At 44.0% G+C, this 12,001-nt stretch overlaps 1 protein-coding gene across 6 annotated transcripts in view; it reads left to right on the forward strand.

Annotated features, from left to right (window-relative positions):
• Positions 1-12,001, forward strand: part of AP1S2 (adaptor related protein complex 1 sigma 2 subunit) — a 90,245-nt gene that overhangs the window by 15,572 nt on the left and 62,672 nt on the right. For 2 of the 6 annotated variants that reach the window (XM_018563065.1, XM_018563066.1), the window contains exon 1: positions 11,614-11,838. The exons of 2 other annotated variants lie outside the window; for them this stretch is intronic. In XM_018563065.1, coding sequence (XP_018418567.1) covers positions 11,821-11,838 — 18 coding nt within the window. In that variant the 5' untranslated portion in view covers positions 11,614-11,820. Of the gene's footprint in view, positions 1-11,609; positions 11,839-12,001 lie in introns of those variants that run through there. 2 more of the 6 variants (XM_018563067.1, XM_018563070.1) reach the window with 2 other exon arrangements.

The following is a 12,001-nucleotide window of genomic DNA, read 5'->3' on the forward strand; positions in this document are numbered from 1 at the left end:
CCAGTGTAGGGCTGCAGCTAATGTTTATTTTTATAATTAGCCGATTTATTAACTTTGATTCATCGGATAAGATTAAAAAAATGAATACCGTCATTTATTTAAAATATAATACACAAATGCCGCGTTACAGACACAAAGTTTACTTCAGAATAAAACGGTCTGCGCATTTTTGAATTTGCACTGCGCTGGAACGCAGGGCATTGCAGTACCGCGCATTCTAGTGCGGGCGATCACACTGCGGACGGGAGGTGCATTTGGGATCCATTGAAATGAATGGCACTGAAACGCACCTCCTGCAGCAAATAATTGTATGTATTATATGAAACATTTTAATTAGTTTCATGGATTTAAAATAATATGAATTGTAACTCTAAGCCAATATAACAAATAGACCAAACTTTTATGTAAAATAACACAACAAAACATTTTTTTTCTATTTTTAATTTTATTACTTTATTTTGTAAAATTTGTATTTTTAATTTTGTAAAATTTTTTAGTTTAAAGGTGCCCATACACTGCTCGATTCTCGTACGAGACTTTTAACTTTATTTTTTTTTGCCAGTTGTCGTCTGCACATAGTAAAAATACAGGCGGACGGCGGATGCTTCCCAGGGGGAGGACATACATTTACGTGATTTTTTTTCCCTGCTTGCGGCCCCCACTGGGGATCTAAACAGCCATTACCGGCTGTTACATACAAGCGTTCGGCCGGTTCTATAGCCCATCGCTTGTATGACTGCATGTGGTGTGCGCGCCCCCTCCATTGCCATCATTTCCACCTTTTAGCTGTCATTTCTCTAGCTGCTATAACCCGAGAAGAAGCTGGTGAAGCAGATCTCTGCTTCATCAGCTTCTCTGGGGGTCCCAATGTGGCATTAGGGGTCTTAGAGACCCCCTGATGTCTCCATAAAGAGGACCTGTCATTGTATATTAGCTATCACATAGGGGACTCGTGAGCCCCCTATGTGATAGCATAAAGAGGACTTGTCATTGTATATTAGCTATCACATAGGGGACTTGTGAGCCCCCTATGTGATAGCATAAAGAGGACCTGTCATTGTATATTAGCTATCACATAGGGGACTCGTGAGCCCACTATGTGATCGCATAAAAAGGACCTGTCATTGTATATTAGCTATCACATAGGGGACTTGTGAGCCCCCTATGTGATAGCATAAAGAGGACCTGTCATATATTAGCTATCACATAGGGGACTTGTGAGCCCGCTATGTGATAGCATAAAAAGGACCTCTCTTCTAGTTACCCCTGTGTATGGTCTCTTCTCCCAGGTAATCCTAAGTAGGGTATACACAGGAAGATCTTCCAACAAACGTTTGTATACAAAATCCCGTCGGATCGTTCGATGAGACCATCAGGACTTGGCCATTGTCATTTAAAATGTAGTTTTCTTTTTGTTTCCATTTAACATTTGATTTTGAAATGAATGGAGTTTCCTGAACGTAAACCACACGCACTGTTAAAACTTCGTTTGATCAAGAACACATTTCCAACATGGTCCTTTGTCTTTGTTTTGTCCTTGCGGTTGAACTTGATCATCGATTTGTTTTCAAAAGTTTTTATTATTTTTCATTGAGGCATATACAGTGACCATCTACATACTACAATGTAACAAAACAAAAAACAAAAAGACAGTCTTCAGGATTCCTTATTATTCCATCTCTAGTATCTGGTCTCAATTGTCGACACAAGCCTACCGTTTTTGTTTTTTTTTATTTCGGCTCAAGCTGGCCCCCTGCCCAGCTTCCCGCTCCAAACTTCGGCCTTAGCGGAACTGTTCCTATTTTACCCCTGAAGATATACCTACGTCCCATCTTGTCATCCTGGGGTTTAGCAGTCGCTCGACCGATGGTCAAAAACCCAGGGACTTGTCGACTATTCTTACCAAAAGCTTGTGTAAGAACAGTCGAGACCAGATTACTAGGTTATCCCTATTATAGTGCCTTACAAAACCTAAAGACATAATAAAAACAAAAACAAGAAGCAAAAACGACAACACCAAAAAAAACAAAAACCCATCAACGATTAGAAGGTTGATGCAACGTTCCAAAATCGATTTAGTTTGTTTGAAATTCTTACCATGTATACCCAACTTTATCTGTCCACAGACATGATGTGCACTCCTTCCACCAGGATTATTATTATACAGGATTTATATAGCGCCAACAGTTTGCGCAGCAATTTACAAAATGGGGGAGACAGTACAGTTAGAATAGGGTTAGGAGGGCCTGCTCATCAGAGCTTACAATCTAGTATATCATGTATTATTGTAGCCTGGTGTGTAATATTTATGGCCATCTTCCATCTGGTGGTGTAGCAATACTTTATTCCTCTCGGATCCCTCGCTTTTCTTTCTGTCTTCTACTTCTTTATCATTTCACAAGGTTTTTCGATATACACACCCAGTCAAGCTGTTCCTAAGCTTTTCCACACATTGTATGCTATAAAACTCATGGACATAGATAGCACTTCTATAAATATGTATTCAAATTCTTCGATGATCCTCAATAACGCTACACATTTATTATAAAACATTAAATAGTGTCTTTAGTAGGGTTGTACCCATACTAGTATCGGTATTGGTGCTGATACAGAGTATTTGGCCGGGTACTCATACTTGCCCAAATACTCCCGATGCTTACTCCGATACCGGAACTTCCTGATTGGCCGGGGAGCCGGCTCCATGCTCCCTCGCTACTTGGTGATGAGAGAGAATGGAGCCGGCTCCCTGGCCAATCAGGAAGCCGGGCAGCGTGTAATAACTCGCTGCCCCGCTTCCTGATTTGTCGGGAAGCTGGCCAATCAGGAATCGGAGCAGCGAGTCATTACCTGCCTCCTGATTGGCTAGAAAGCCGGCTCCACGCTTCCTCATCACCTGGTGACAAGGGAGCGTGGAGCCGGCTTTCCGGATAATCAGGAATGCCAGGGAGGGGGGCAAGTCACTACATGACGCTCGGCTTCCTTAATGGGACTTCCGGCATAGGTATTCGGTATCGGCGAGTACCGGAAAAAAATATCGGTATTCGATACCGATAAACCAGTATAGATGCATCCCTAGTCTTTACCGACCCTAAAGGTGGCCGTATATGATGCACATTTTGGGGCAAAATTCAGTGGGTGCCTTCTGCCTGGCATCCCTCGACCAGCTGATCAAAGGAGCCGGCTTTGTAAAATATTCAAACAAACGGTATTTGTAGCCAATCAGCTGCAATCACCATCCGGATATTCTAACATTGGCGAGCAGCCGCTGTCATAGTACAATAGAAACGTTCATAAGTGTGGATGAAGGAGTCTGTTATATTTTTGTCTTTCAGCTCGCAGGTTGAGTGAAAACAATATAACGTTGTATGGCTCCACATCTGCAGTCTTAGGTGACACAATTGTTCACTCTAGTGTCAGACTTGAGAAATATCCTGTGAGCGTGGTGCAATCAGCCCATTCTTGAATTGAGTCACTGTAGTGCAGACTGCTTTTCTGGCAGTGTCATGTGACATGGGAAAAGATACTTTTTGATAGCGAGTGTGTGACCTCAATACTAATTCCAATGTGAGCATTTAGTGGTTTTGTTTCATCAGCTCTTCATGACCTCATAAACCAGATCGAGAGAGTTTTATCCTGTCAGCAAGTTATTCTTCTAAATGTGGAGCGGGATTAGAACACCTGCCAGGCTTTTATCAGTGTCTGTGGCCCTGTCAGGGAGTTTCTGCCCCCCCTTCCCTCAATTGTCTTGGCTACTGATGGTGAAAGAAAATCCCAAATTTTGTGTTGTCATCAGAACAGGAATAGAGGGGAAACCTTCCAGTGCTGACCACCAGGGATGTCCCTCTCTTTTTGGAAGAATTTTCTCTCACTTCCTGTTATTGGTTACCAGACAGGAAGTGAAGGGAAATTTCTCCAATGCGACACAGATGGCAAAAAAAAAAGAAAAGCTGACTGGGTTCTAGCTTTCCCCTACTGTATCCACAACTAAAAAACAAGTTTTGGCTTAAATTTTACTTTCTTTCCTAAGCTCATATAATTTGCATCGGTAATGTCATCTCAGCATGTGAGCCCTTGTTACATTTCTTTCTGTCTTCATTCTTTCCCTACATTGGAGCCTTCTCCGATACGTCCGGCATTTCTACTTTGCGGCTCAAGTACTTGACCTTTATTTTGACTCATTTCTTTCGATGAGTAATTTGGGACTGCCATGAATCAGAAGTAGAGTCCCCAGCCTTGGTTAGTGTGATATTGGCTGTCTTGTTAGGTATTATTTTCAGTGATTATGTGGAGCCTTCACTCGCCACTTAACCCTTGCCTGTGTATATGTATATATATTGCTATATATACATATATAGCAATAATAGCTCCACATAATCACTGAAAATAATACCTAACAAGACAGCCAATATCACACTAACCAAGGCTGGGGACTCTACTTCTGAATATATATATATATATATTCTCTTAAATGGTAAGTGGGCTTTTATTTTAAATGTGCATATACAAGCATTCATCTTTCAGCTGCTGAAGACCATTGTCATGATTATGTACGTTGCTTTGTCATTTTTGGTTTCCTTTGTAATGACCTCCATGTGCCGCAGAGAATAACAGCAGTCTGTGCCCAAAATGACCATTATTCTGAATGGCTGGGGCTGACGAGTGTCACTTCATAATAAGGAGAGGGGAGCACACTTCCCGCAGCATACAAGCAATCAGGCGTCTGAGCGAGTGCACAGTTTGCACATTTCAAATATATAAAAGAAGAAAAAAAAAGGAACAGTGCCTTTTTGTTGTTACAGCACAAGGCACAAAGGTTTACTACTCTCACTTTAGCAGACACTAGTTGCATGGAATAATGCTGCATTTTACCGTGCAGCTAGTGTGAACGGGCCCTTTGCTATAGTACGTATGTTATGTGTGCTTAGTTGCGTTTTTCTGCATGCCACTCCACATGTGTGGTATGAACAGGACACACAGCAAACAGTTGTCTTTTGTGTGCCATGTTCACACCATACATGTGTAGCTTAATGGGCACGGTGTGATCAAGCTGTAACAGTCATTATTTTTTAGCTTTGTGACTGTTATTTGCAGCTCCTATTGGCTGTCTAAGCACAAAATAGGTTGATGTGACGATTGGTTGTTTTGAAGTTTAAAAAATCATCAGGATCCTTTCCAGAGCTCTTCCAGCATGATTGAGCAGACTGTCTCCTGAGTGTAAATGTATTCAGAAAAGCATTGACCAGTTGAGAGAAAAGCAGGTTCTCTTTCTTGGTTATTCATTGCACTCAGAGGTGTCACTAGTGCAAAAACACTCTATATCGCTGCCTTAGGCGAAGATTATTATTGCTGTGAGAGGGGGAAATTATTGTTGTTGACTTGGGGTGGTGGTGGTGGGGTATTATTAAGGGTATATTCACACTATGCGTGAATGTGCTATTCGGGACTCCTGCCACTCTCGTTTAGATGCGGCTGCTATACCTATATAAATGAATGACCAGGTGACAGTGGCCACATTTGTAAGCTATATATGATACTTTTTACATGCAGTTCGTAAAAGATCACTACCATGCGTCCAGGGACAGTGACCGCATGTAATCATATTACATTCAGAGTGCCAGCAGACTGCCATTAAGGCCCCCATGCGTCCAGGGACAGTGACCGCATGTAATCATATTACATTCAGAGTGCCAGCAGACTGCCATTAAGGCCCCGTTCACACTGAGCGATTTATCGCAGCGATATCGCTCATATTTCCGCGCGATATCGCTCTATGTAGCTTCTCCAATACATTTCAATGGAGCTGTTCACATCTCGTCGCTCAATATCGCTCGTAGCTCGTCGCTGGTAGCTTGTCGCTCGTACATGACCCTTTTTTAGAGCGATATTGCTCCTGATTGCGTACAGCCCAATAGGAAAAAGTCGCGCGACACGTCACTCAATATCGCTCGTCGCGCAATATCGCTCAAAGTCGCGCGATTTTCATGTCGCTCAGTGTGAATGGGGATTTACAGATGCAGCTGCTGTGACTCGATCATTAACTTGAACGGGTGACAGCAGCCACTTCTAAATGGGAGATTTGGGATGCCTGCTGCAGGAACCCTAAATTGCACATTCACACGTAGTGTGAATATAGCCCAATTATCAAGAGTTATTTAAAAAATATCCCCCCCCCCCGAGGTAGCAATAATAAATTATTAGTGATGCCCTGGGGGTAGAATAATATCAGTGCCTGGAAAATGTGCCTCTCTTTAATAAATGTATAATTAAAATTGTCCGTCTACCTCCCTCTCTTGATTTCGTCTCTCACGTCACTGTAGCCTTCAGATTCTCTGGGTGGGCCGCACACCTGTGCTTTCCCGACACCCTGTGGCTACTAGATAATCAATCCTTCAATGTGACCTGAGGAGGATTGATATCTGCCACACTGGTGCGGCCTGTGAAGGCCGGCTGCCGGTACTATACCTGCAGCTCCCGATATTACTCCACGGCACGGCAGCTGCCGAAACTGATAAAACATTCCCATCTCCCTGGGTTCTGGGAGTGGACTGGGACCTGGTGGTGCATTGGTGCCACCTGGGTGCGGTCGAAACTTTGGCCGCCAAAAATAGCACTTTTGGCAAAATGCGGCCGTAATTTCAGTGTATTCCGAGCTTCTCTCCTACCTGCTGGGCGCTGGTTTGTGTGCCTTCTGGTGCAGTGGCCAGCGTCCAGCAGGGAGGAGAGAAGATTTCAGGAGGCCAAGGGGGTGGTGACAGCTGTCAGAACTCTCCTCCGAGCTGAGTGGAGGAGAGTAGGGCTGCAGCTAACGATTATTTTCATAATCGATTAGTTAGCCGATTATTGAGTTCGATTAATCGACTAATCGGATTTAAAAAAAAAAGGGTTCAGTGATGGACTACTAGTTTCTATTGAGATTGTAGTCCATCACGGGAGCAAGCTTGGCGCGGTGGAAGTAAAAAAAAAGAGTGTGGTGTGCAATATAGTACATTATACAGCGGCACAGTGCAGAATACCAGCAGCTATAGAATAGAATACAACAAATGCCAGCAACAGTACAACATTATACTATAATGTACTATTGCTGGGATTTGTAGTCCTCCATAGCTGGTGGTATTCTCCATTGCGCTGTATAATAATGATACTGCACAATGCAGATTACCACTGACCAGTTATAGAGGAACTACAAATCCCAGCAATAATACATTATACAGCGCGATGGAGAAAGAGCGCTGGAATCTGTCACAGGAGGCGGAGCTTTCCTTCCCCACCACCCGCTCGGCCTCCTGTGACAGCCGATTCAGGATGGAGAGCTGTATACAAACACTCAGCGATCAGCTGATCGTTGAGTGTTTGTAAATGATTGGACATAGTATGAGTTACCATGTCCCAGTTATGAATGAATGGGAAGCGATCTACAGCACTTCTTTTCATTCATGATAGTACGAGTTACTATGTATACAATCTCCACAATGTATGAATGGACAGGAACAGTCAGGCTGCTTGTTTATTAATAACAGGGGCTGCAGAAAAAGAGTGAGGACACTTACTCGTGTCTTCCCCGCATGCTCTCGTCCGAAAATGTGAAAAATCTCGGGCGGCCGCAAAGCATCCTGGGGCGGGCACATGCGCAGATCACATTTTGGGCCGGGACGCTAGGAGAGACACAAGGTAAGTCTATGGATGCTTGCAGAGACCGTGGGACAGGAAGTGCCAGCAAGCCCAGAAGAGTCAGCGCTGGATCGGAGACCCGCCGCAGCGCTGGAGAGACAGATGAAAATGACAGGAAAAAAGAGGAAGATCGGATTAAGAAACATCATTTAAGGTAAGTGCTGACATTAACATTGGGGGTAGGGAAACATTTTTTTGACTTTAATGTCACTTTAAATCGACACTAAACTCAGGAGTTAAATGTATACAAATGTATTCAAGTACCTTCACTATTACCAAAAATGTATCTTATTTGTGTATCACTCGGCTGTAGATCCTCCAATCATCTCTGAATTGGTGCTGACACTGTCCTTCCTTCTGGAGGGGGGATACTTTTGGTCCCCAGGGCGTGTTGTAAAGTAGTCACCGCCCCAAGCTCGCTCCTGTGATGAACTACAATCTCAGTTTAGTTTACTCATGTGTATTGAGATTGTAGTCCATCACGGGAGAGAGCTTGGAGCTGTGGCTACTTCACAACGCACACAGGGACCACGGGGAACAAAAGTAGCCACCCTCCAGAAGGAAGGACAGTGTCAGTACCAATTCAGAGATGATTTGAGGATCTACAGCTGAGTGATACACAAATAAGATACATTGAAGGGAATTTATCAAAACTGGAGCAGACCGAATCTGGAGCAGCTGTGAATGGCAACCAATCAGCTTCTCTTTCATTTTCAAAGCTTAACTGAACAAACAGAGTGAAGCTGATTGGTTGCCATGGGCAATTGCTCCAGATTCTCTCTGCCCCAATTTGATAAATCCCCCCCATTATTGTTAATAGTTTAGGGTTTTAGGATTTTTTAAAAGTTATCTTTAAGATTTGACTCCTGAGTTTAGTGTCACTTTAACAAATGCAGAAGGAAGAAGAGCTGCCATATACAAGCACTTGGCAATTACCAGGCACCTATCCATTCTTGTGGTGCAAGCATTGAAAGTTGTATTCACATATGGGCCGACGGCATCCACTGCTCTGAAAGGTGCTGCTAGAGATCTATGTTATTGATGGGGGAATGACAGGAGCAAGAATGGTTTGCATAATGATCCAGCCAACCTAGCACATGACCGGGTAATATCCAAAGTCTTTTCACGTTTTAGGGTATTGTTGGTTTGTTCGTGGTGATTTGTGTTTCTCTGGCGAAGTGTTGACAAGTCTGACAGTATTACATGGTTGATGCTACAGTAGCCATTTGTTTGAAATCTGGGTGAAGTTTAAACATATGGCAATGTGTTTATGGTTCCGCAGGTTTATGTTAATGTTTAAAGCCTTGCAGCACGTTGGGGGATACTGGGACCGTGTACCACCTCATAAGAACATTGCTGCTTGGAGAGATTTTTATGAGCCATTTTCTGCCAGGCTTTCAGTTCCATTGTGTGACCTGTGTCTTTTTATTTTCCCCATGCACTCATATAGGGGAGTCTATATCTACTTTAAAGGAGAAATATGAGGAGAGTGAAATACATTCATCCTAATAGTTAGAGCCGACGTGTGACACTGCCGCTGTCACACGTCAGCTCTATAGATGGAGAACTGAGCGATCACATACCTGTCAGTCACTACCCCCCGCAGGGATTCCCCCCCCCCTTCCCTCTCCATTCCAGGGGGCGGGCACAGCTCTAGAGAGGCAGAGCCAGCTTTCAATCAGGTAGTGGGGTGGATCCTGACACTTTTGACACTATTGTCGGGATTCGTCCCAGCTGCAGAGCGGTTTTGCATGGTTAGCATATAGCGGACAATAGCCATCTATATGCTAAGTTTTGGGTCACAGGTTGACATTAGTAAATGTTCTCCTGTGACCCTAAAGGGAACTACGGCCAAAAAAGGTTTATATATAATCCCCAAGACATATTAGAATCCAGGATGTCATGCAGCCTACTGGCATCCACTTGTACCTAAAATCTATTTTGGATGGGCCTAGCATTTAGAACAGCGAGCCCCCATCTTGCTTCTTTTTGGGGCAGTCTCATTGCCCCGCAAGACTGATGCCAAGGTCCTAGGTGTCATCCTTGACTCGGACCTCACCTTTCTTCCCCACGTCCAATGACTATCCAAATCCTGCCGCCTTCACCATAACATTTCCAAAATACGCCCCTTCCTCACAAATGAAACCTCAAAACTACTCATCCACTCCCTTGTTATCTCTCGTCTTGGCTATTGCAACTCCCTCCTCATTGGCTTACCTCTACACAGGCTCCTCCCCTTCAATCTATCATGAATGCAGCTGCTAGACTCATCCACCTAACCAACCGCTCAGTGTCTGCAACCCCCCTCTGCCAATCCCTATACTGGCTTCCAATAGCCCAAAGGATACAATTCAAAATATTAACAGTCACTTATAAAGCCATCCACAACTCTGCCCCCGGATATATCTCAGACCTTGTCTCAAAATATCACCCTAACCGTCCACTCCGCTCTTCCCTATAACTCCTGCTTTCCAGCTCCCTTGTCAACTCCTCCCATACTCGCCTCCAGGACTTCTCTAGAGTCTCTCCCATCCTCTGGAACTCTTTAACCCAACCTGTCCGACCTATCTCCCACTCTGACTGCCTTTAGGCGTTCCCTTAAGACTCATTTCTACAGGGAAGCCTATCCCACCTCAACCTAACCACTGAACTATCCCTTTCTCAAACAATTCATCCCCACACAGCTACCTCCTCGTGTATCACTCCCCCATCCCTTTTTAGATTGTAAGCCTTCAGGGGCAGGGCCCTCCTTACCATCTTGTCTTGAATTGTATTGTGATTGCAATGTCTTCCTTATATTGTAAAGCGCTGCGCAAACTGTTGGCGCTATATAAATCCTGTATAATAATAACTTGTCAACTCCTCCCATACTCGCCTCCAGGACTTCTCTAGAGTCTCTCCCATCCTCTGGAACTCTTTAACCCAACCTGTCCGACCTATCTCCCACTCTGACTGCCTTTAGGCGTTCCCTTAAGACTCATTTCTACAGGGAAGCCTATCCCACCTCAACCTAACCACTGAACTATCCCTTTCTCAAACAATTCATCCCCACACAGCTACCTCCTCGTGTATCACTCCCCCATCCCTTTTTAGATTGTAAGCCTTCAGGGGCAGGGCCCTCCTTACCATCTTGTCTTGAATTGTATTGTGATTGCAATGTCTTCCTTATATTGTAAAGCGCTGCGCAAACTGTTGGCGCTATATAAATCCTGTATAATAATAATAATAATATTGTAAACACCTGCAGCAGGGAAGCGCTATACAAAGCAATGACAGCTGACAGCACCTGCAGCCATTTGCATGTAAATAGACATGCTGTGGTTACCTGCAGCCGATCTTCCTGGACGCAAACAGTTTATGTCCAGGGGCGATTATCTGCAGGTAAATGCAGCATGTCCAATCACTTCCGAACGGCTGCATGCGCTGTCTCAAACACAAATGTGGATGGGGCCCTAAGGCCTGCCATTCAGCATTGCAGAAGATATAACACACAGGAAAATAACAAACCCTCATTTGAACTTCAGCTCTCTACATTCCCATCGCATTCTAGCGTCAGATCAGATTTTTCTGCATTGCAGCCTATGGTTGTCTCTGCCCTCTTGACCATTATTATGCCCTCATGTCTTCCCTTACTACAAGGCTGCCCTTAATGTCAATAATAGGATTTCTGCTGTCTAGTGTATTATTACTAAGCATCTGAGATTTCCCTGCAGTGTGTGTTTGTTCTATCCCCCTCTCTCTGCTGCCCGCTGTTTGGAAACACAGCCTACTTACAATGCAGAGATAATAGAAAACCCCCAGCGAGGAGGAATCCTTGCAGCAGAGTGGAGGCATTGCAGATGACCGATCGTATACATGTTACACCATTGACGGCTCCCTCCACAGTAGCTTGCTGGTTAACTTCCCCTGTCTGTTGACCCCCCTCTAGCTTGGTGCCTTCCCTCTTTCTCTCCCTCTCTCTTTCTGCATAGTAACTCCCACAATCATTCCCCTCCTCACGTGTGTCACAGGGCTGTGACTGGGATTTTGCCAAAGCTATGCATGCGGATAAGCGTCTGTTACAGAACAACCTCTTTATTGTGATGTAGAAATAAAAGCACCGCAAGCCCCCAATTTCATTCAAACACATCGGCTCCTGGTACTGGAGGAACAATGCCACTCGGAAGACAAGTCATGAATATTTTATTGATTCCTATTGATTGTTGTTGCGTTATATTTGCTGTATCTAGTTGTAAAGCATGTTAAGGATTTTGTCATTTCCAAACAAATCTGTTCTTGCTGCATTTTAATGTTTTTCTGTTTTGTTTTTTTCCCTTTTATCTTTCTGGCTCTA

The sequence above is a fragment of the Nanorana parkeri genome, unplaced genomic scaffold, assembly GCF_000935625.1.
Source record: "Nanorana parkeri isolate BGI_ZX_2015 unplaced genomic scaffold, ASM93562v1 scaffold628, whole genome shotgun sequence".
NCBI lineage: Eukaryota > Metazoa > Chordata > Amphibia > Anura > Dicroglossidae > Nanorana > Nanorana parkeri.